This window comes from Poromitra crassiceps (genome assembly GCF_964638095.1).
Source record: "Poromitra crassiceps genome assembly, chromosome: 18".
Classification (NCBI taxonomy): Eukaryota; Metazoa; Chordata; class Actinopteri; order Beryciformes; family Melamphaidae; genus Poromitra; species Poromitra crassiceps.
Genome location: NC_139636.1, coordinates 21,036,939 through 21,062,543, shown reverse-complemented (window position 1 = coordinate 21,062,543; position 25,605 = coordinate 21,036,939). Strand labels below are relative to the sequence as shown.

Below are 25,605 nucleotides of genomic sequence, written 5' to 3'. Positions count from 1 at the left end.
GTTTGCTCACAAAGCAATGACATGATCATTTCTGTACCATGTAATAATATCCCAATCAGTTCTTATTGGAAAAATGTGACTTCGACTGTGGGTATTTTTAGAGGAACGCGATACCCAGTATCCTGTCAACCACAGCGCAGAGCCCACTCATAAACAAGAGCAGAAACAGACTCTTGACCAGGGTACGCTTCGTATTGGAGCAAACAAAAAAAAACTGATAACAACACAGGAAACATGATCAAACCGTCTGTGTATTAACTTCCAGACAGTGACTCTCTTTCAGAAACTATGTCTGGTTTGGCAGGGTGCTCTCCTGGCCACGTGGACAGACATGAGGTATGGAGGCCCGGGCCTGCAGTGCCTCTCTCTCACCACAGCGCTCACTGGCATCCCTGCGAAAACAAGCCTATAAAACAGAAAATATCCCCCCCAACACTGACGCCGTCATTCCTCACCACCACCAGCAGCAGCAGCAGCAAACCCCCCCAAAGCTCCTGGCCTATTCTGTTCCTCGCCGTCCCACTGATGCATGTGTGTCTGCACGAGTTTCCTCCATTCAGCCAGGATGACTCTTAGTAAGGGAAGGGGGGGGGGGGGGTGCAAACGTTTCTGTTTCTCCTCGCTCTCCCTGTAAGGCCATACAACTGAAAGCAATCATCCATCCTAAGCACATCAAGCTGGGGAGACTTTAGAAGGCAGCGAAGGCTTATATAACGGACTTTAAGGGGCTTTCGACTCCTTTTTGCCCTGCCGTTGTGCGATAATAATGCCCGTTTATTTTTCGCCCTTCAACGCGGCTACACGTCTCACCTCATTCACGAGAGGCCGAGTTATCGTTTCACTAGCGGGGGAAAACACAATAGAGGCAGTGCGATATTTACTCAAACAGGAGATAAGTCGTTCCAGTCGGCAGTCAAGGTGTTATTTGATACTGTTCAGTCAAGTGAGGGTATGAAGTATAGGAACTTTAAAACACCCATGTTTATTTTCCTAATCTAACCTGGTATCACTCAGCGAAAACCTTATTATCTGCCACTCTGTTCACTTCCTATTCCCTCTGGATGGCGTTCAGGAGCTCCCTCAGCCTTGACCCAGTCACATGAGCGGCTCCCCTCCGTACAAAAAGAGAAACACGGCCCTCCTGATATACGGTGACCTCTGACCCCGGCCCCGGGCCAGCTCAGACCCATGATTCTGCCGGACCCCTTGTCTCGCCTGGTTTATCGCCCATGGCGAGGGGATAACACACGAGGTCAGCGGGGTCTTGTGCCCGCTTGACCGTAAAATCAATCAGGATTTATCATCCTGGTACCTAGGGTTGACTCTTGGAACTGTCATGTAAGGGATTATCGTAAGAGTTATGCAAACATTAAAGATAGTTCACCAGGAGGGAATGATGAGGACGCACAAAATGGACACAGGCTGAACTTCCAAACCGTTCACTGTCTTCTACTGCCCTCATTGTAAGTGCAGTCGATGCAGAGCCGGATTGCTCGGGGGGCATTGGAAGGAGGGGGGGGGGGTGGCAAAGTCCTGGTTTTGGGGGGGCTTTCAGGTATCTTTGAAGAGGCGGATAGCAGTTGGGTAGAAGCTGTCCCTGTGACGGGAGGTTCTGGTACTGCAAGACATCAGTCTTCTGCAATGGGGGAGGACCCTGAAGAGTTTATGCGACCGCTTTAGCATCCTGGCAGAGTGTAGGACGGGCCTGGATGGATGGCAGGCTACACCCGATCACCTTTTCAGCTCGACGGATGATGCGCTGCAGTCTGGAGATGTCCTTGCGGTCAGCATACCAGACGGTGATGAAGGAGGCGAGGATGGACTCGACGGTGGAGGTGTAGAAAAGCGCCATTGCTGCCTTTGGCACCTTGAACGTAAGCGCTAGCGAAGAAAGTACATCCTCTGTTGTGCCTTCATGGTGAGAGCTTTGATGTTCCACTCCCATTTTCAGGTCACAGCTTGATTGTTGAGCCCAGGAAGTGAAAGGACTCCACAGTGTTACTGCTTTATTTGATAGCTCTTAGAGAATATATTGTGAATCTTCACTTTGATCCCATGCAGGGCCAACCTCTGCCCCGTCGTTGCATGTTAAGTCGAGTGTATCCCGTCTGTGATCCAACACTAAACACATTCAGGCTTCAGCTAAAAAGCAAACTACAGAAACTCTTCTCCTATCAACACATGAACACATGCCCCACCCACCCACCCCCGCGCTCCCATGACTCATTGTGGTCAGAGTGCTCTTCAGCAGCAGAATGCCACCACAGTACAACCCCACACATCAACACATCACAGATGGGCCGAGAGCCGCCCTGCCTAACGTAACCGGGGATCACAATCTGACACAGTGGCATGCACTCTCAAGTGTGTTTGACACAAGTCTTCAAACGGGAAGGAGGGGGGGAGGGGGTTATGGTCTATGTCTGTGGTTATGAATGAGCTAACGTAAACACAACTCGCCATTGTCGTGTAGATAGGCCCTCCCTCGGGCCTCCGTATCTCTCGCTGCCTTTGCCTTCATCTGCCCTTCCTTTCAAATTCCACCTCTTTCCTGTCCGTCCTCCACTCTCCATCTTCTCCTCTTCCCCCGTTACCTTCTCTCTCTCTCTTACATTTTCTCTTCCAAAACCATCATATCACTCTAGATTTGCTGTCCTTGTCTTGGACTCCTCGCCCGCCCACGTCCTGCGGGAGGATCCCTAAAGCTTCCACACTGGCTCCCCAGCAGCATGTGAGCCTGTGGAATTTCCTCCACGTTGCCTCTGGCAGGCCCAGGCTTCCCTCTGACGGATCCCACAGACACGTGCTCAACCGTCCTTCTGTATACGTCTCCTATAAAGATCAGGCAAGAAGATACAGCTCAGACACGTGCAACGACAGAGAGAGGGTATCATTTGAAAGGGGGAGAGAGAGAGAGAGTACTTTGCCATGCCAGGCCACATGACTCACGTTATTGGGAGATCTGGTGTTTGACCTAGACACAAACAAACACAACCCACCCACTCACATCACACACACACACACACACACTAATACAGAAAATGTAAAGTATTCATTCTCTGAAACAAATAAATAGAAAACACATAAACACGCCAAGCCTGGGAAATGATGAAGCATTCTTTCCTCTCTTTAAGATGTGGAAAATATATTTGGAGCCTTGTTAAACAGCAGCGTGTGCACATTCCATATCAACTTGAGCGCAAACAAGTAAGACTACGTCCACAGCTTTTGTCTTGGTCACATTGATAGGCCTGTGGAAAAGGACTGTCTGTTCTCATTCAGAACATCACTCAGTCTCCCTTCAGCGATGTCCGTGACACATGTAGTCATGTATGAGGAAACGCAGACCACGGTAAAGCAGCCACAGAGCAGCCATGACTGCTGCACATCCAACTCCCACTGGTTAGAGCCCACATCTGGAAGCGAGCATGGTGAACATCAAGTACACAAATAGCCTACCCTGCAACGCAAACGTATAAAATATGTGTAAAAACCACAAATAAGAGTTGGAACAAGGACACTCGGTGAAGTTGATTGTGTCTTTTCACGTTTCCTCCTGGTAAACTTCCGGGCCCGTTTATCTTGGCTGAGCCCTTGAATTCAAGGCGTTTCTTTTATCCTCTTTTATCTCAAGGACAGGACGAGCCAAATCATTTTCCAGAATAAACACTGTCACCGTGCTTCAGATGCACCGATGACATTCTGTCCTCGGGCTCCGACTCAATTAAAACTGACAAACTAGAACGGAAATAAAGAGCTGACTTTGCTGCTACGGGGAGAATGTGGGATCCCATTTATCTCATCATTAACTTGCCTGCTGTGCGACAAATGACACAAAGCGAAGAGATTCCAAGCCTGGCTGTATCGAAATAGCACTCTGCCTCTGTGTTACTATGAAATTACATCTCGCATACCCAGCAAGCAATTTAACTCTTGAATCCCTTCGGTTCAGGGCCACAGCAAGAGTGTATAGTGCGTGTGCCGTTATAGGAGTTAGGAGAATGTCCAATCAAGGCCCTTTTGAAACCTAAGACAGTGTCGGTACTCTCACCATGGTGAGATTCCCGGTGATGCGCCTTCCCCAAGGCGCATCACATCAACACCGTTCTAACCGGCATTCCACTTTAAGAAACAAGAGTGACCCCGGTCAGCTCGGTGTGTTTGGGCATCGTTGCCATTCCACGCATACTGTACTGTACTCCTGAGTCTCTGTGTGTAGTGAATCCAACGGTGCGTGCCATGCGTGTCTGTGTACACGGGTGCACGCATGTGACTGTTTTGGATGTGCGTGTTTTAGGAAATATGCCGTTTAAATCCAACATGCTCTGAAAATAAACCGCAGGGATAACAAACAAGGAGGAGAGAGAGAGAAGAGGGACGGGGGGGACGGTCCATGTGTTGCTGTGTATTACAGAGGAGGGGGTGGTGGGGTGAAAAATGTGCTTTCCCCTCTGTTTTCCTGTCTGCAGCGGGAACAGAACTCTGTGACTTCTGAGTGAACTATCCAGCAGCACCCCTGGGAGACGGGAGAAGGGGGGGGTACAACATGCACCCAGTTTTAGGAGGAGCTTCAGGCCCGGGGAGGAAGCTCATCCTCTGGGGAGGCAGCCTCGGAGGGCAGGGTCCTGGAGGTCACTCAAGACAAGCTTGTTAAATTCTACACCCGCGAGTGGAGAATGTACAGAAGAGCCATCAGCATCCCCGGAAACAGGCCGTCTCCAGGAATGTTGAAACATTGTTTCTAATGTAACAGTCATCCATCATGTCAGATTAAGGAACACGGTTGACAGTGATAAATGCAATACAGATAAATCAATGCAGCAGCTACTGCCCCAACTCATCTCTTGTCAGTTTACATTTCTCAAATAAGAACAAACATACAATGTGCAATGGCTTGTTCGTGCTGCCACCTAGTGTTGATAAATATGTACAATTCAAAAAAGCAAAATGTGATTGTGAATCATACTGTTGAACTAGCCTGGGTAAAAACCCAACCTCCATGTGACCTCTATGTACTATCAGTCATGAAGAAACTTACATTACAGGCATAGTCTGTGACGTCACGTTGAAGGCTGGGTTCACCCAGGCTACTGTTGAACCACTATCCATGTTTTGTTTTGACCCTGAATCAATTTAGTTGAGAGAAAAATAAACACAGCATACTCATAGTTAGTCATTTTTCAAAAATAATCTTTAATAAAAAAGCATGTCTGGTGATAGAAATATTATTTCACTAGTCAACATAGAAATCAAATGTGTGCTTTGTGCAAATTGCCCTATCAAAAACACAATCTGATTTAAATAGGAGCATTTCTGGCATGAACTCATAACGTGAATGTTTGTGCGTACCCGACAGAGATTCTGCATGACCGCAGGCTCAATGGTGTTTCTCTTTAACCATCATCTTTAAGGCCATTGGGAGGAATGACATGGTTACAACAGACATGTGTTCACGCAGACATAGACTACACACACATAAACACAACGACACACACACTAGCCAGCTATTCCAGTCAAATATCACAAGTAGTCAGTGTTGGGGAGGTTATACAAAAAAAGTCAAACAAAGTAATAGATTAAAACTCAATACTTTGTTTAGTTGTGCTACTTTTAAATTATAATTTCACAACCCACAAAAACTTCAAATAAGGCATGCTGGTCATAATTAATTATAAGAATACATTTGGCTAAAACGTCTAATTCATGTGTATTTCCACAAGTAAAAGATTGAACCGAGTGACATAACTGCCATCTTTTGAAGTCATGCAATATTACTTCGTTAATTATTAAAGTAATAGTACATGAGTTGGGGTTATGTAACTGAGCTATCCTCAACACTGTAGTGTGTTGTTGAAGACTACTGCTAGATTCAGGAAGCACTGAGCACCTAATGGACTGGAAAGAGAACAAAGACATACAGACAGTAGAAAAGACATACAGTAGATACAAATGTTTAGGAGATCTAAAAACAGCAGCTCGCTCTTATTAAAAATGTTGGACTGGTTCCACAAACAATCCATGAATCCACGTCACAGAATAAGCAGGTTTCTCAGTTGAAATTGTAATTAAAAAACCTGTTAGTCTAGTGCCACGTCTTCACAATCCAACGCTTTGTCTTTCACAATGCAGTTTCCCTGGACTCCAGCACAACAGGCTTAAAGGACAAGATCTCCGTGAAGGTGTGACCTAGTGGGTGAAGCAGAGAGAAGAAAGCAGGAAAAAAGACATCAATCAGAACCTCAAGCTAGAGAAAAAATGGAAGAAAGCTGGGATTGATAAACCTGTTTTCTTGTCTGTCTTTTATTCTATTTGAATTAGAGCCATGTGAACAGTATGATTACTCACATGGGGGAATGTAACCCAGTTGTTAAGAATGGGTTGTTTGCTTTATACTGTATGTTACGGTAAATGCAGAAAAACGTGAAATGTATACATTTCCCAACAGACCGGTAGCCTAAATGTGGATAAAAAAGCAAGCTCTGCCCGGTGGCGTGAGTGGGTGCCGGCAAGTCAAGCCCCCGCAAGCCGACACGGGGGCTCGACTCGCGGGCCGCGGCTAGAGCTAGAGCTGGCAGCGAGCCACGAGTACCATGGGACCCGCTCGGCCTAGTAGTGTCTCCTACTGTACCACCACAGAAACCCGGGTTCAATTCCCAGTACTTGTCAGACGTTCCTACAGACACAATTGGCCAAGTCTGTGGGTGGGAAGCCCGGTGGGTATGAGTCCTGGTCGCTGCACTAGCACCTCCTCTGGTCTGTCAGGCGCCTGCTTGGGGGGAGGGGAACTGGGGGGAATAACGTGATCCTCTCACGTGCTAGGTCCTGCCGGTGAAACTCCTCGCTGTCATTTGAAAAGAAGCGGGTGGCGACTACACATGTATCGGAGGAAGCATGTGCTGCTAGTCTACAGCTCTCCCCAGATCAGCAGAGGGGGTGGAGCAATGACTGGTCTGGGACAGCAGGAGGAATTGGCCAAGAGTAATTGGGTGGGGTAGGGGTTTCGGGGGAAGGGGGCGGGGGAATATATATCTATCAACACTATTTTTTTCCAAAAGAAATCTTGAAACAGGTTCAGCTTTGGAGGATGGGGGGGGGGGGGGGGTCAGGACCCACTTGGCCGCCCTGGTGGCATGACGCGGGTCGGATTCGAACCCGGGTCGGCCACGCGAAGGACTAAGCCTTTGTGATACGCGTTCTACCATGTGAGCTACCGCCGGTGGTGCTTCCTGGTTATGTTTAGGCAGGTAAAACAACTTGGTTAAGGTTAGGCTTAAAACACTGAACACTTCGGACACAGCGTGTCCACATGCGGGACACAACCGGGCCCTCCCGTGTGAAAGGCTAGGAATCTGTGGGGAAATGTATAGATGATGTTGCTCGATAACTGTATCAATGCATATATGTATATTATTTTCAATACAAATATAAAGGAAAGTCATCAATGAACCCACACACAAAAAACTCCAACCCTCCGCCTCGCCCTGTCCTTCATCATCCTAGCATCATTCTGACATGACATCCTTTCATTATCAGAGCTCCTCCTTGCTCCCGTGCCCCCTCATTAGTCTAACTCTTGTCCCGCAGCATCCTTACGTTTCCACTGGTCCAGGGGCAGGTCCGTGTTATCTAGCGAGTGGTCGTAGAGCTGCGCCTCCGTCTCCTCCTCGGGCTCCCTGAACTCGGAGAAGTACGGCAGCGAGAGCGCCTCGGCGGCAGTGGCCCTGCTCTCGGGGTCCAGCAATAACATTCGCTCCAGCACAGACACGGCTGTGGGGAGGAGGGGAGGAGGGAATTAGCGGAGAAGAAGAAAAAAAAGAGTGGAAACAGGAAATCCAATCGGAATTTGACAAGGCGAGTGCTCGCAGGTCTTTGAAAATAAATCAAATCAGAAGGCTGAGAACGTCCTACCCTGTGGGTTCACTTTGGAAAACATGCCCTGAAGGTCTCTCTTTTCCACCTTGGGAAGACTTTTGATGTAGCTTTTGGCCTGAGAAGAGAAATCAAACCATTTCATCTGGAACAAATCATTTTGTTCATAATAGAGGGGGGGTGTGTGTGTTGGGGTGTGTGTGTGTGTGGGTGTGTGTGTGTGTGTGTGTGTGTGTGTGTGTGTGTATGTATGCATGTGTGCGTTCTGCGACAGCGTGTTCTGAACTCACATCATCAGATTGTAGTTTTGATATAAAGTCCTGAGTCGGTGTTCCTGTGATCTTCATGATCTCAGTCAGCTGATCTAGGTCTGAGGAACTGGGGTCAAGGGTCAAATGTTATATTTAAAGACAATTAGAGCCAATATTTTCCTAATGATAAGCAATTTGAGAAAACTACATCTGAAAGGAGGAATTTGTCTATTTTCAACCAGCTTTGTATTTTTACAATTACAATGTCGGTAGTACTGTATGTGTAAATGAAGAATGTTTACCTTCCATCCATCTAGCCTGCACCGAGAGGCTCCCAGTTCAACCATCTAGCCTGCACCGAGAGGCTCCCAGTTCAACCATCTAGCCTGCACCAAGAGGCTCCCAGTTCAACCATCTAGCCTGCACCGAGAGGCTCCCAGTTCAACCATCTAGCCTGCACCGAGAGGCTCCCAGTTCAACCATCTAGCCTGCACCGAGAGGCTCCCAGTTCATCCATCTAGCCTGCACCGAGAGGCTCCCAGTTCAACCATCTAGCCTGCACCGAGAGGCTCCCAGTTCATCCATCTAGCCTGCACCGAGAGGCTCCCAGTTCATCCATCTAGCCTGCACCGAGAGGCTCCCAGTTCATTCACAGGCACTTTCCGCCTCCAAATGATGTATTTTTGGAGACGGAAGTGAACAGATGTTCTGCTTGAGGGCTGTTGTTTGAACTATAGATGTATTTGTTTATTTTTTGTATGCCTGCATCCCCCCCATGGAGAATTGCATCGAGAGCCGTAACAAGCGTTAATGAGCCGCACCAGCTGGCAGGGCAGAGTTTCTGCAGGCAGACGAACTGGGATCTCTCAGTGCTGCCTAGATGGAGGGAAGTGAAATATACGTATATACCCACTATATATACCTACTGCATATACGACCGACACTGTAATGATACAAAGCTGGTTGAAAAGCAGCAAAATCCACGCGCGCGCGCGCGTGTGTGTGTGTGTGTGTGTGTGTGTGTGAGAGTGTGTATGTGTGCGTGTGTGTGTGTGATGGCAGTGGGAGAGGGTCAGGGTGTTGAAAGGATACGGTCGCTGCCTTTAAAGAGAGGTTTCCCCTGTAGCATCTCGGCCATGATGCAGGCCACAGACCAAATGTCCACTGAGGAGGAGAGACGAGAGCGTTTAGAGAAAACATGCTGGCTAAACAGAACTCATTCGTCAGCACCTTTTCCAAACAATAGCGCCTGCGATACCAAGCAAGATGATAACAGAGCACCACCTAGTGGATGCTATACTTGTGCTTATTAATCAATCAATCAATTTTATTTAAAGTGCAGAATCACCATGACACCATGGTCCCAATACACTTTACAATTAAAAAAGAACACATAGGACAAAACATACAGCAAGGAAATCTAATTAGTTAAAAGACAACAACCGCGTTAAAAACATCAATGTTAAAAAGATGTTTGAATATTAAAATAAAATAATCACATTAAAAACATGAAGTTGAAGGGGTGTTTGAATATAAATAGAAAATCAGAATTCAGAAAATCCAGAAATTGTATTGTAACTCATACGCTGAGTTCTATGTGATAAATATGACAAAAACCCTGAAAGCACTGCCCCCTGCCCTGGATAACAATATGCTTCTCCCAGTGGTTTAAAAATATGCTGTCCAAGGTATCAAAAACTGCACTCACGTGAAGAAGCAGCAACAATGACGTTAAGTCAAAAGAATCAACATAGTAATTAGTAGATCATTGACTACTCTGGTCAAGGATTATTCACCTTTGATTCCACTGATAGACATTATACAACTGTACAAAAGTGACTCCCTGGACTCCAACTCCCACAACCCACCACTTCCTCACCTCCAACTACTCACTCACCCAAGCACACCTCAACTGTAAAGAAAATGAATACGGTAAACACCATTGAAACATCTACCTCTGATCGGTTTCCCACTTGCCAAAGCCAAAGCTTGAAGAGTAACCCACATTCAGTCAGTTTTTACAACACTACCAGATCCTAACTTTTACACCTTCAAGAAAAATCCACCCTAAAGCACTTTATTATTGCTACAAAAACAGCTGTTGTTGATATGCGTTACATTCTTGGGCCCATTTTATTGTGGCTTAGTGGTGCATTTTTGGTGGCGATTCTCAAAAACAGGCCAAACTGTAATGTCATGTCAAGATATTTGCAATGAATGCAGCTGTGGATTTTGATAGCAGGCAATTAGCAGAATTTGTTTTTCGTAGAAAGCGACAGCTACTGTATCTTAAACATCAATAGTAGTAAGTAGAAAACATCAAGTTTTGGTCTCATTCCATCCTAATCTTCTTTCTAGACTCCTCATTTTGCACGACATTCAACAGTCATACAGGGGGAAACCCATCATACCAGAGGCACCAATTTCTACACTGACCGCAGCCTCAATTTACCAGAATGCAATGCAGCCACGCCTACGAGGCATGCTGTGTTTTGAGCAAGGAATGTGACTTTTTTTCCTCGACTGGAAAAACTCCTGCTCTCTTGCTCTCAATATGCTCTCTATCGCATCGTCATCGCACTCTCCCCCTACATGTGTAACCCAAGTCCACCTCTAATTATACTGATGTGAAACGTTCCCTGGGGCATTCTGGAAAATGTAGGGGATCACAAACGGAAGTAGAGGAAAATGGCCTAGGCTGACGTCAAGTGGGTACAGCAAAAAAGTTAATTGACACTTGAATCACAAAGATTACACAGATTGATGATATAGAACAGTGTCAGTGTATCAGAGAGCGGGGGTTCTGACCCTAAATCTGTCAAAGCCAATACCCTTCAGATATTCTTTTAGATCAATCCAAACCTGCTGACACTGCAAAGCAGACCAAGATCCTCACCAGTTTGAGTGTAGTGCATCCAGCTGAGGATGACCTCCGGGGCTCTGTACCAGCGCGTCACCACGTACCCCGTCATCTCAATGTCCGCCTGCCGCGCCAAACCAAAGTCCAATATCTGCCATGAATTGACCGGAGACAGTATGTTTAAGATACAAATAAATCCATCATCTTACCCTGATCATTATAATAGAGGCAGTGAAGCTGTGCACAGGAAATTGCATCAATAGTTACAGGTCGTTTATTTTTTTGATTATAAAACCATAGCTTCAATATTCACAAGCCAATGAGAGACATGCTTGGTTGTGTTTATTTTGGTTATCAGAGCCCTGGGCGTGTGCTTTATGTGTTGTGCTCACTGTACCTTGAGCTCACAGTCTTGGTTGATGGCAAGATTTCCTGGTTTGAGGTCCTGCAATAGTTGATATGAGAGGAGCGGGTCTAGTTTGTGTCAGTCGTACACACACACACAAAAAGGTTATTATCTGGTCATAATCAGAGTAATAAAATGAGGAAGGTGTTCCTATAGGAAACAATTATCTTTTCATTTAATAAGCATGTGTCAACACAATCTCAAACACACACACATCATTAAAATAAGTAACTTACCCTGTGAATTATACCAGCAGAATGAATATACTGTTGTGAAAGAATAGAACAGCGATTCAATCAACAAAAGAATAATTGCTCAAGTAAATTATTCAAGTACTACATTATGCACAGGTCAGGCAGCATGCTGAAAGTACCTTAAGCCCTCTGAGCATCTGATAAACCAAGTACTGAATCTTCTCCTCTGAGAGTCTCTGCAGCTTCATCAGCTTCCCCAGATCTGTCCCCATGAAGGGCATGACCAGATAACTTTGAGGAAGAAATCATTACGATTACTTTAAAACAAAGAAACTATTTTGGCAGGAGCGGTGTATATGTATACTATACAACATTTTTCAGTGAAGAGAGTAATACAATCCTGAGGGTTGTGCCAGAAAAATAACCTGTACTCACAAGTCATGGAATCTGTCCAGAGAGAGGTCAGCAGTGAACACGTCTAATAGGCCAATCACCTGCACCAGGGGGACATAAATTAAATATAATACAGAAGCCTCACACAAAGGCTGGTATTAACTGAAATGATTGTGCTAACAGAATCCACAATTGTATATCCCTCGGCTCATTGGGAATTAAAAAACCATTTGAATACTCAGTTGGCTAGACTCCATCTAGTCAGTCAGCAGCGTAAAGGTGCCATTGCACTAACCTAAAACAGCATAACTGCAATTCTAACTGCAGTCCTGAGGGTCTGAACCCAGTATTTCTTTTATCAAGATTTTTCTCTCACATGTTTTCCCCAATTGTACTTGGCCAATTCCCCTGCTGTTCCAGTCGTTGCTCCACCCCCTCTGCCGATCAGGGGAGAGTAGTACTGTATACTAGCACACATGTACCTCCAATACATGTGCGAGGAGGAGTTTCACTGAGAGGACGTAGCACGTGGGAGGATCAGGCTATTCTCCCCAGTTCCCCTCCCCCCGAACAGGCACCCCGACCGACCAGAGGAGGCACTAGTGCAGCGACCAGGACTCCTATCCCACCAGCTTCCCACCTGCACAAACAGCCAAATGTGTCTGTGTAGGAACATCTGACCGATCCAGAAGTACCGCTTGTCTGTAACTACCCAGACGCCCTGGACCACTGAATTAGAACTGATTATGCATGGTGTTTTATCAGATTCTCACATTGTCATGTTTCATGTGTTTGAGGAGCCTCAGCTCCCTGTAGGCCCTCTTGGCGAACAGCTCTGACTGGAAAGGCCTGTGGAGCTTCTTGATTGCCACTTTGGTTCCTGTTCTGGAGTCCATTGCTGAGCTGGGGGGAGGAACACATAACAGGGTGTAAGACGATATCCTCCAGAGTCTGTATATCACTAGCATGATGAAACAATATCCTAGTATCAGTTCATGAATTGGTATATGGCCTCCTATGTGATCACTGATCAGTGAAAGTGATCAATGATTTATCTATCCTATCTTCTGATCTAGGTATGATTTATCTGGCCTTATCTTCCGATCTATCTATCCTGGTGCCTGGTGGTATATCCCACCACCAGCCCTTTCTCCTAAGACCCTTTTCACGGTGGCCATTTTGTGTTGAAAAGGCAGGACCAACACAGGTGCAAGCAGAACACTAATGAGGGTTTCCAACTTCCAATCATGGAATTTGGAAACTGTCATTAGTGTTCTGCTTGCACCTGTGTTGGTCCTGCCCTTTCGACACAAAATGGCCACCGTGAAAGGGGTCCATTAAGTCGATCATAGGGCATTCACCCAGTCAACACAGTTTAGGACCCGCCCACACAGGGTTAATCATTTGATAACAACAATGGACACCCCATCATGCTGCGAGACGCACAAAGATAATGTGTGTGGGACGCCAGAGTTAACTGTAGACCACAAGGTTGGGCAACAACACACTGCTGTTTATTGTAAAACATGGTGTAACTAGCTGTCAGTGAGCGCATCTTTTAGAAATAATTTCACGAGAGCATTTCACCGAGCAATCTGCATGCGTTCTTCATATCATTTGAATAATGTGTGAGATGATTAGCGGGGATAAACATGTCTGATGGCTGTGGCCAGATCACAGCGGAGGTACAAGGAAGTGGAGCAGCATGTGCTCAGCGGGGCGCAGCTACTTTTTTCTTTTGTTTCACAATTCACACTGCTGTTCAATATGGCTCACACACACGACACAGCACAGCAGCCGAGCGACGGTGCGCCATCTGTCCTGCCGGGTGCGCTTTGTTGCAATGTTCTACATAAGCCCCAGCGGTGCGGTCACAGTGCCCGCATTGCTTTGTCCTTTGCGCTTGCTCTGATTTCGCTAATTTCACTTACCATACTGTCCCGTAAGCCCCCGTCCCCACCTGCTTCAGGTCCCGGTAGCGCTCCGGTACTTCCCATGTGGTTTTGTTGACGTCTTGGCGGCAGTAGCCGGGTCTGACTCGACTAGACATCTTACTTCAACCTAAATAAAGAGTCTATAGTGGTTATCCGTGGGCAATTTGGTCTCTTCTGTCCTACACACCCATTGTCCCACATCCCACCTATGCGCCTTTCACCCTCGATGGTTGCGCAGCGCGTCAACAGCGCAGGGCGCACCCTGAGGTTACCACTACTAAAAGCAGAACATCTTTGCTAAAGCCACTCCCGAGTCGCCGTAGGGCTGTAAGCACGGTGAGCCAGGAGACGCACTGAAATTTGAGAACTGAGTTGACCAGAGATTACTGAATGTATTGTCAGTCAGGTCAGGTGCGCGCATTTTGGACCGCAACCAAACCTGCCCTAGTTACATGGGAACTGAATTACTGTTTATTCCGCATCGCCAGGCCCAGGAGTCGTAAACTGTGTAAACATTAACATGTCTGAAACATTTCGTATGCCTTTAACCAGGTGTGGGACTTGCTGGGACCTGTGCATCAACTCAGCGAACTGACGCCCAAGGGTGTTGACATTCCACACGCAACTAGGACATGTGGTTAGAGACAAGGTAGCTACATGAGGAGCAGTTCCAGAAATTTCCAGAAAGAAACACACAATGTACACACGTACTGACAGCATAATTTATTTGGAAAGGTTGGACTGAAACTGTCAATTGTATAACTCTTATTTAAAGGAAAAATAAAACTCCACAGCAACTGTAATCTCATTTCATGTCAATTTGTCACATCGTTTTAGCAAAAAAAGCGAAGGTTTGATGGCTTTCTAATGAAAGAGCTCCACAATCTTGTAAAACCAACAGATCATCTGATCCCACCAAGAATTTCCTCAGAGATCGACTGATAACAGGCAATATGATCAGTGGTGCCTCAGCCCTATCAGCAGTCACTGCAGATCAGACAAAGTAATAATAAGGGAATTAATGATTGTTCCCCCCATTATTTCATTTCCCATTTATTTTCCATTATAACAGTTTGTATGGTCATTAATTCACATAACATAGCCTACAGTTCCCATTTTTGTCTTGACTTGACTCTGGTTCACAATGGGCAATGGCAGTTCCAATGCTTCCTGAATAATGTTCTCAAATATATGAGACAACAGACTACAAAATGTGATGCTGTGTGTTTACCTATATGAAAATGCTACTATGACAATGGCAAAAGGCAACGTTTTCTATCATGTTGAGTATACTGTGCGTGTTACCTGCTGCGGCTTAGTTCATCAAGTGTAAATACTCCCTTTCACTTTTACACACATTATATTTGGTAAATATTGAGGGGACACTCCCTGGTTTGTCAGACTCAGATAGGTCACTGTAGGACTGGTTGCCTGAGTCTTCATTAATAACTAGCCAAACACAAAGCAGAGAGGGAACACGTTTCTTTGCTAAGTTTAACAGATGGTAAATAGCTTCCCATTACACATGGCATGGATTTCATATTTGTAATATATATTTAGCAACAAACCTCAACTCATTCCCTCTCTGCTTAGCTAGTGTATTGACTATTTTGCCTTTGGGGTGTCTTGCCTCATGCTGCTGCCTTCCATGAAACTGCCTGCCGAAGCAATAGAGAGAGCTGTACAGTGAAGGTAACGGAGGGGAGGGCAATTAAAAACATATGAGGGAAAGACCAATCAACTCTCTCTATCACTTTAGGCAGGCTAGCTAACTGTCGAGGAAGGCATTACGAAGATCAGCTGACGCAGAGCGTGCTAGCCCAGGCTGGGGGCTTGCTGTCGTAGGGAACAGGAGTTTTGTCAGCTGATGTAGACACCGCCTCTTGCTGCTGCTCCTCTCCCTCGTCACTCTCTCCCTGCTGCGTTGCTCCATCTTGGCCCGTCCATGCGGGAAGCTCCAGACCGGGCTGGGAGGAGAAAGGCTTCTCCAGGACCTTGAGCAGCCGCTGGACCTACCGTCCAGACAGGGGGAAAAGGGGATCAGGTTGAACTTAAATGAGGAAGTTCTACAGTAAGTTGCTGGGAATTAACAGGATGTATTTTTTGAACACATATTGCTCTCACAAATGCAATGTTAGTTTTGTTGGTTTTTCATTATTCATATAAACATTTGACTTAAGTAGAAACATTGGCAACAAAGCTTTCTGAATTTTTCTAACTGCAAATGCAAAGTAAACACACACACACACACACACGTGTATATTTACTTTTTCTCCGTTTTTTAACCTAGTGAGTTTGACAAAAACATCACCATGCATCAGAGCCTCACCTCAGAGTAGTCTCCATTCTCAGCAGCCTCTATTACATTCTGGGCAATGTAGTTCCGGAGCACCACGCGTGGGTTGGTGCTGTCCATCACCCTTACCCTCTCCTCCTGCGCCGCCTGCACGTCGCTCTGGCCCTCCAGCTCCCGAGCCAGACGCTTCCTGCAGCGGCGATAACACGCAGTCAAAAACAGCCATGAGTCACCGTGGCGAACTCCATTTCCCCTTCTGTCTGCACATTTATCAGTCACACTTCCTCCCATCTTCATCCACCCAACATCTCTCGTCCCCTCCATGTTTTCTGCTGCTTCCAGGGTAATTTTATCTGTGGTACAGTTCCTCCACCCACTCCCTCTACTCTTGTTTTACATGTCAATTGCATGTCTTCATCCCTTTCTCCTTCCTGGGCCTAATTCTACACCAATGTAATTAATCATCCCCCCTCTACCTATAGCAGCTGATCCAGTGGGTCCACTCCTCAGTCTGTTTGGTCCTCAGCTCGTCCTGGCTGGTCTCCGTCAGCTCTTTGAGTTTCATGAGCTTCTCGAGCTGTTTGGCTATTGTCTTCCTGTCTGAGATCATGTGGAACAGTGACGGGTTGCTCTGGGACATTGACAACAGCATCGCCAGCTCACTGTCAAGACAAGGGAATCGTTAAGAGCAAAAGAGATTAACCAAGGATAAACAATGATCTGTGCTCTGTGTCTATCCCACACACACACACACACACACACACACACACACACACACACACACACACACACAGTATTTATTTTTTAAGGTTTGGTCTAAGTGAAATGTTCTTTGGTCTATCCTGATTTTAAATATAGCTGAATCGCTTGGTTTGACAAAGTAAAACTATTTTTATAAGCATTTTACAAAATGTCTATGGAAAAATGAATGGCGGATGAAATCCCTTGTTATCTCTCTTTCTCTCTCTCTCTCACACACACACACACACACACACACACACACACACACACACACACACACACACACACACACACACACACACACACACACACATTTGAAATATTTATTTATGTCCACATAAATACAAGTATGCAAAGGACATAAACAGTAATAGTGCAGTCAAATGCTGGGAGTCAGTCAGTTACAAGAGTGCCCAGACCGCAACCACAATAATGCATACACATAAGAAACACACAGGATGATAACATAGCAGGTTGATATATACAGTTATACTGTAATGCAAGATTGCGGTCAGTATCCACTTCATGGGTACAAAAAGCAGCGCCTCCTCCATATTGAGCGGCTGCCGATAATAGTAGATATTGAACAATATTTCGCTAACTGCTTGGCCCTTCTCTTTGGGAGACCAGCGATCTGAAGGCCTCTCACAACCAGCTTATGGACATGACCTAGGCTACCAAATATGAAAACTAGAAGTTTACACCTGTAGCCCAGCTGTGAAATGGTCTGTTCTAGCTGTTGGAAATTCCCTTACAAAGACATACAGACACACACGCCCACGCACCCACAAACGCGCGCGCACACACACACACACACACACACACACACACACACACACACACACACACACACACACACACACACACACACACACACACACACACACACACACACACACACACACACACACACACACACACACACACACACACACACAGCTCTGCTGAGATCTGCTCTATCGGACAGATCAAGGGAAGATGTATCACTATTTTAGGGCCAGAGTGATACCTCCGTCATGATCTATAGAGCTTTGATTCGGCCGTATTTTGTAGCGCTGCAGGTCCTGGCTGCTTTCTGCTTCTCACAGTGTACTTTTTTCATATGGAGATTCACTCAACTTCATTCCACATGAACCCTGGGACCTTGGGAAATCTATGTTTTGTTGTGAAAAACTCTTGTCAGAATTTTAAACCAAATTAGGAGTGTTTTGAGTTTACCGGATGTTTCTGTCTATACGCCAATTTGTTTCAATCACACTTTTCTGCCTCCATGGTCAGACAGAAACTACCATGCTTGGAGTGAGAAGGGGCTAGTCTCCATCAAAGACCTATACATAGATGGCCATTTTTCATCCTTTGATCTACTAAAGAGGAAGTTTGAGCTGCCCGGCACGAACTAGCTCAGATTCCTGCAACTCAGAAACTATGTTCGGTCCAAGATTCACTCTTTTGAAGTGCTCCAAAATGAACATGCCTTTTTCAATGTACTGCTGAGCCCTCCTCACTCCAAGCATCTTATTTCTAGATTTGTATGTCTGTTTGACAATTGTACCACAGCCTCTACTGAGACGATTAGAGAAGCTTGGCAGGGGGAACTTGGCATTGACTTATCTGACATTCTATGGAATAGGAGTCTGTCTGTCATACAACTCTGCTCAGTTAATAGTAGACACACCAACTGATTCAATTTAAAGTCACTCACCATCTTCACTATCCTAACCATAAGTTGCACAGGATTTACCCGTCTGTCTCACCACTGTGTGACAGGTGTCATGTATCGGAGGGCACTCTGTCTCATGCTTTTTGGTTTTGCCCTTCACTGACTGAGTTCTGGGCCAAAGTATTCAACTGGTGCTCTAAGGCCTACAAAGTGACCCTTCAGCCGGAGGCAGAGCTCGCCATCTTCGGCTGCTCGGACTCCTCTTTGACTGTTCCTACAGCTGTGCAGCAAGCTCTGACACAGGGGACAATCGTTGCCAAGAAACGTATCCTACAGGAATGGAAGTCCCCCTCCCCACCATCTTTTCAGCTATGGCTGGCAGGTATGACCTCTGTCATACGGATGGAGAGACTTAGGTTCCTGAGAATCAATTCACTCTGGAGATTTTCGGTTGTTTCGGGCCCGTTTCTGGCCTACCTTGACGAGGTTAGGGATGATGTGTGACTCGTGTGGGACCGTATGCCATGCATAAGCTTTACAAGCACTTTCATTGTTGTGATATTGGAGTGTGTGTGTGTGTGTGTGTGTGTGTGTGTGTGTGTGTGTGTGTGTGTGTGTGTGTGTGTGTGTGTGTGTGTGTGTGTATATATATATGTTTCTTTTCTTTTCTTGTCTGAATTTGTTGTTGTTTTTTTGTGTTGGTTATTTGTGAAAAAGAAAATAGAGGGAGACTGTACATTCTGAGTTACTTATTGTTTCATTGGAAAATGTGATTGTCTGATTAGAACCAATGTGTACTGTACTCTACCGTGCAAATAAAAACACTTAAATATAAACTTCATTCCACATGATAGAACATGATAAACATCTACGTAAGTACTGGAAAACAAGTATAATACTATCATTATTTTAATTGTGGTGGAAACCGGCACAATTTGTTCGTGAGTATTGAAAACCGGGACATAATTGTCCCGAGAGATATCTGTCGAGACCCCGGACGCCCATCCTGAAATCGGGACTGTCCCAGACAAACCGGGACGTCTGGTCACCCTAAACTAGGTTCTGTATGACACAGTCATGTATAACTAATATGAACAGTGTGAGAGGTCTGTTGCTGCCTTGAGTTGCTCACCGTGGATCCATAGATGGTTTGTTGGCCGACTTGAGCTCCTCTAGGGTGGCACACTGCTCCAGCAGCAGGTCTGTGGCTTGTTTGACCATGCCCTCCTCTCCCTCACCTTCTGCCTCAGTGGGACAGGAGATCTGACTCAAGCTGCGGAAGGTGTTGGTAAAGTCGGCACCTGCAAGGAGGACAGAAGGGGTGAAGACATGCTGCTGTACCAGTAGTTGTTTATGCTGTTTATGTTCGATAACCTATATAAAGTCTGTATAGAATGTCATGTATTCTGAATCTCCTCTCACTAGAACAGTAGGTCCCAAACTGTTTTGTCTTCAGTATCCCCTTTCCCTGATTTCTGAATCAAAGTACCCGCTTTACCCGACTACAACATTTTGCTTAGAAAACGGCAAGAGGAAACTATAGTATATGATGCAATGAATGAATGATAACCCAACTTTTGAAGAATATAACATTACAAAATAAGGAATGTAGTGAAACAGCTGCAATTAGTACCTCCTGAGCAGATTCATTTTAAAGTTTCATTTATTTTCTTGATTTATCCTTACATTTTTCCATTTCCCACTTTATCTCAAGTACCCCCTGCAGTACCTCCACGTACCACTAGGAGGTACATGTACACAAGTTTTAGAACCACTGCACTAGAACATAATATGATCTCTCCAAAGACTCCGTGGCCTCCTCCATACATGTCATGCAATATCTAACCTGTGTTGTGCATGGTCTGCATCAGCTCAGTGGTCAGCATCTCATCCTCAGGCTCTTCCTTCCTCAGCAAGCCCAGCTTCTTCCTCATGTTCTCCAGGTAGAAGCCGTTGTAGAGATCCGTGTATTCTTTCATTACGGCCTCGGCCCGGGCCGGCGGCAGCTCCGGGGCGAGGGCCTCTGCTAGCTTCACCAGGTTCCACCTGCATACAGCCGGTTGGGCCTGGTAGGAGTAGCGGCCGGAGTTGTCTGAGTTATTGCAAATGAAATCTGGATCAAACCTGGGAGGGATAAGTGAAGACATTTTAGAAAGTCTGATGAAACATTAAGAATTAAGGTAACGAATGCAGTGCCGGTTTGTCCCGCTGCTGCACAGAGCGCTGTTTGCTCACATACATACTAGGGTGGTTATCCGTCCGCCCTTAAGGGCGGACAATCCGGTTTTGAAATGCAGTGTCCGCCCCCCCGGCGCAGCCTTGAGACGGACGCTCATTTGTCCTCCTTTTGAGATCATCCCAAAAAAGAAGGATATTGGATGTGAGTTATGTCTTATCCTTCTTTTTTTGGGTCCTTGATGTCAAGGAAATGCGACAGGCAGCTGAATGAACGATGCGAACTGTCGGGTTTACTAGTGGACTGGACTGTTCATGAGGGCTGGTTGGTTCTAGATGAGTGAATTAGCTAGCCAGTCAGCTAACTTAGCTTTGTGTACTTTTCTTCTTCACTGAGACAGAGACGAATGTAAAGACTGTTGGGAAGGGAAGGACAAGGTGAGGAGACAGAGAAAAAAGAGAGAGATGGAGAGAGCTAACAGGAGAGAGCAGGTAGGCTAGTACTGCACTGTTCACATGATAGGATTATTAGCATTATGTCGCTGCTCAGCAAAATCAATGTAGGCTAATTACCACATCAGACATGTTCTTTGGTAGTTATTATGGGCTCAATTTAACAACAATCTGTTCATAGATTTACAGAACTGAGATTAACTTTTAACTGCAGTAAGAGGCGGAGTAACACCGGAGAGACAGGAGTATTCCGTCACATTCCTGAAGTGAAACCTGTAACTCAGAACAACAGCTGGCTCTCTCTTTCTCTCAAAAGAAAATTAAATGTAAGTTCATCAGGCCTTTCTCAACAAATACAGCAGAGTCTGAGTGTTACACGGGTGAGTACATTAGACAATATTTACTGTTTAAACAGAGAGCAGTGACACATCATTGAGCTGTATCCAGATGGGATGTTTCCCTGTGTTAATTTTGCACTGATACTTTTTCTTCTTGTTTTCAGTGAAGTGCAATTTAACTACATCAAACTCAAAATGACTTTTCCGAATTGCACGAAATTCGGCACTGTACTCTGTTGGAGGTCCCCAGCAGCGCACCCCACAAGTTTAAAGTCAATTGGACGAACGGTTCTCAAGATACGTGAAAGCCGTGTTCTGATTGGTAGAATTGCACGAAATTCGACACTGTACTTGCTTGGATCCCCAGCAACACACCTGCCAAGTTTGAAGTTGATTGGACGAATGGTTCTCGAGATAAACCACTTTTTGTGTTGCCAATAGGTGGCGCTATACACATGTCTGAATTGCATGAAATTCGGCACCGTACTCCATTGGGCTCCCAGCAGTGCAACTGCTAAGTTTCAAGTCAATCGGACAAACGATTCTCAAGATAAACTGCTTTTTGTGTTTCCAGTAGGTGCCGCTATGACTATGCGCATGTCCGAAATGGAGAAGTGTCCATACCAAAAAAAACTAAATTGTATTTGGGCAACAAGGGCAAATCTACAGGCAGCGGAGTTAGACCAGCCAGAGAGACATGTCTATGGTTGATGCATGATGTAGCTGTGCTAAAATAATCCTGGTTAACAGTCCACTGTCCACCACCATAAACATTCTGTAAGACATCTGACCTGTCCATAAAGCCGTATGGACCATAGTCCAGCGTGAGTCCCAGGATGCTCATGTTGTCTGTGTTCAGGACTCCGTGGCAGAACCCTACGCACTGCCAGTGGGCCACGAGTCGAGCTGTACGCAGCACCACCTACATGCAGGGAAACAGAAAACAGTCATTTCCCATTAGAGCTTAATGAGTTGTGTGTTCAGTCCACCAATAAAGTGACATCCCTCTGTGACAGAAGAAAAACACAAAGGGAAAAACAATAACCCTGCGGGAGGATAGATGATATTCTTTCTCACTGATTCGATGAGAAAATGTCACATGTCTCTGTCTAGAAGGTAATGCCTAGTAATGCCTAGTTAATATGTTAATCTAATAGAAAGCAGAGGGCCCAGTGACTCAGCACAAGCACTGCAGTCAGGCTGCCACTGACGTCTGCAGCAGCTTAATAGGATGAGAGCACCCAACTTATTGTTCTTGGCTCCAAATAGAAAAGTCAGGCCTTGAACAGCAACAGGCTACATACTCATCTGAGCAAATCTTACAAAACCATTGATCTATTATTAAATCAAGTCACAACGCATTACATTGTTTAATATTGGACTAATGGCTATTCCTAGAGTGCAGTTTTGAGTCTTATTTTAAGACTTGTGTTGTGTGTGGATGGCTGGGAGTCGGTGCCCCTCACCTCTTTCACAGTTCTTTTGATTGAATTTCACAATTATTTGCTAAAGAACACCATTCCCACCCCTATGCTCCTCACCTCTCTGAAGAAAGCCACGTTCCTCTCCACCCTGTCCGGGTGGTTCTGCTGGATCTCGGGGTAGAATATCTCAATGACATAATCCATCATCTGACCTCTGATCTCATCGCGTCCATAGCTGGGACCCTGTCGGCTCGTGTAGTCATCAGCCGCCTTAAAGATCTCGAAGGAGCCAAACCTGCTCGCACAGTGCACAACCATGCACAAACACACAGTTTTAAAAATAATTTATTTTTATTTATTTTTATTTTTATACACGCACACACACAAGTCAAGATATAGAGTAAACAATTACTTGGTAGATGACAGAACACAAGTCAAACATCCAGATAGAGCCTTTTACACACCATGAGAGATGGTGGGGGATGCTCACCTGAGGAAGGTGGGGGCGATGCGGAGGACCACAGAGCATCTCTCATGGCGGGGGTCCCCGCTGTAGAAAATGTCCCGTACGACCCTGCTGTCCGAGGTCACGAGTGAGCCCGCTCTGGTGGTGGGAACACCCAGGAAGAACATCGCCTCGCTGCACAGAAACTCCCTGATACTGGAGCGCAGCACCTTGCGGCCATCAGCTTGTCTAGGGAGGAGAGGTGGAGAGGGACACAATACAAAGTTCAAAATATCGGGGACATCTTCCTTGCTGTTGTTGAGATGCAGCACCTTTCACACAATGGACAAAACTTGAGAGTCCTCTCTCTACCTACATAACCTCGTTTGTTGTAGCCTGCAAAAGGGGTAAAACAGGTGTGTGCATTGCACTGTGTTGCGACAGCTGCAAATCATCCACACGGGAAGCGTAGTGCGCCTTATCTACAGAGCAGCGTTCCAGCAGACTGTTATAATAAACCTGGTTATTTATGGAAACCCAGCTCCAGTTCTGTCTTCACAAGTCGTGTGCGTCATTAACGGAAGAAAAAAAAAGTGTCTAACTTTTGTTTCTACTGGAACTTAGTTTATGAGTTACTGGCTGTGCATAAAGCTGCAATGAGGCAGAGTTAATTTAGCCACTCCCTCTATGAGGCTGCCAGCCAAGTGCGCCATATGACTTATTTAGAGTAATTATTTTGGATGTATTTATTATACTAATGGCAATCTGGGAACCCATCGGTTCTCGAGAGATTACACTAATGGTAATAGCCTACATTATGTAAATGTTAATGTACTATTGCCAGTATGTTTTGTTGTATGCATAAATGCACATCCATGAGGTGTGATTATTATATAGTGCAGTGATGTAACTTAGACACATAGAACTAGAAGGTGCAGAACGACAGCTGCCTTGGATGATTCATTCACACACACACACACACACACACACACACACACACACACACACACACACACACACACACACACACACACACACACACACACACACACACACACACACACACACACACACACACACACACACACACACACACACACTTTATATGCCGTTACGTAGCCTACCTTACATGAAATGAAATTAAGTGACCTCATCCTGTTTCCCCGTATCCTTACCGATAGTCTGTGGCGAATACTTCCTCACCCTGTACCGTTACAGTTATAAACGGTATCGCATAGGTAAAGGAAAAAGGGAAATTAATATAGGCTTGACTATTACCTGGATTCAACCTACCAGTGTTTGTTCATAAATAAATGGCCCTAGAATGTTGTGTTGTGTCAGTGTATGTAATTTAAAATTACTTAATATAAGCCAAATTAATGCATGGACATCAGTGGGTAAAATGTCTCAACATCTTATTCTAGCTCTGCTCAAACGGCCCATGGTGGATGATGCATAACCTCTCGCACCTGGAGAACGGCGTCAGTCCAGCTCCCTTCACTTGAATCTCCCAGCGGCCACTCGGGTTGTCCCGCAGCAGGTGGGGACTCTGCGGCACCTTCACCTCGCCCAGGTAGCAGGCCGCCCCGTCTCCCAGCTGCCCGGCGAAGTTGCCGAACTGGTGTCCGCAGTAGCAGTGTGCGGCGGGCTGGGACCCGGGCATCACTCTGGAGCCGCTCAGATACTCCGGGCCAAGCGGGTCGTCCAGGACCTCCTCCGCGCTGAGCCCGAGCAGCGCCAGGGCTTCAGCCGACACCGCCACGAAACGGGGCTTGGTCAGCGGGTGCGGTTTGACCCGGGAGAAACACGCTCCCTTCACTGTGCGGACCCCTGGCTCCTCTGATTCGTCCAGGGGGAGTCTCTTCAGGGCGACGTTGTCGAAGTTTAGCCGCTCCAGCGGGGACCGACTCAGCGTCAGACCCATGTCGTCCATCCTGACGGTAGTACCGAGAAGTCTGACCAGAACCACACCGGCGAGAGAAGTGCGTGCTGCTGTCAGACGAACACCGAAATAAGCCATGCAATCCAGGCCATCTGTCTGTTTACTTTATAGTCGCCTGCGCAGGGAAATATTCCCGAATCATGCTTTCATAACCCTGAACAGACAGCGGATACTTGGAATGAGTGGTGTTACATTATTATTGGTCCTACTGGAAACTACGTTAA

The 25,605-nt window shown here is 46.0% G+C and overlaps 2 protein-coding genes across 2 annotated transcripts; both read right to left on the bottom strand.

Annotated features, from left to right (window-relative positions):
* Positions 1-5,178: 5,178 nt before the first annotated feature.
* mapk12a (mitogen-activated protein kinase 12a) lies at positions 5,179-14,174 on the bottom strand. Its single transcript, XM_083654539.1, has 12 exons — positions 13,905-14,174; positions 12,747-12,876; positions 12,016-12,074; positions 11,760-11,871; positions 11,623-11,652; positions 11,378-11,425; positions 11,017-11,131; positions 9,213-9,284; positions 8,160-8,239; positions 7,909-7,987; positions 7,594-7,767; positions 5,179-6,186 (listed from the first exon to the last, which is right to left on the bottom strand). The coding sequence occupies exons 1-12, from the start codon at positions 14,021-14,023 to the stop codon at positions 6,119-6,121; spliced, it is 1,086 nt and encodes a 361-aa protein (XP_083510665.1). The 5' UTR covers positions 14,024-14,174; the 3' UTR covers positions 5,179-6,118.
* A 447-nt stretch (positions 14,175-14,621) lies between these two features.
* On the bottom strand, positions 14,622-25,534 carry selenoo1 (selenoprotein O1). The gene is made up of 9 exons (XM_083654490.1): positions 24,909-25,534; positions 23,485-23,688; positions 23,112-23,289; positions 22,362-22,492; positions 20,451-20,728; positions 19,737-19,905; positions 16,680-16,865; positions 16,237-16,393; positions 14,622-15,919 (listed from the first exon to the last, which is right to left on the bottom strand). The coding sequence occupies exons 1-9, from the start codon at positions 25,457-25,459 to the stop codon at positions 15,704-15,706; spliced, it is 2,070 nt and encodes a 689-aa protein (XP_083510616.1). The 5' UTR covers positions 25,460-25,534; the 3' UTR covers positions 14,622-15,703.
* Between the last annotated feature and the right edge of the window lie 71 nt (positions 25,535-25,605).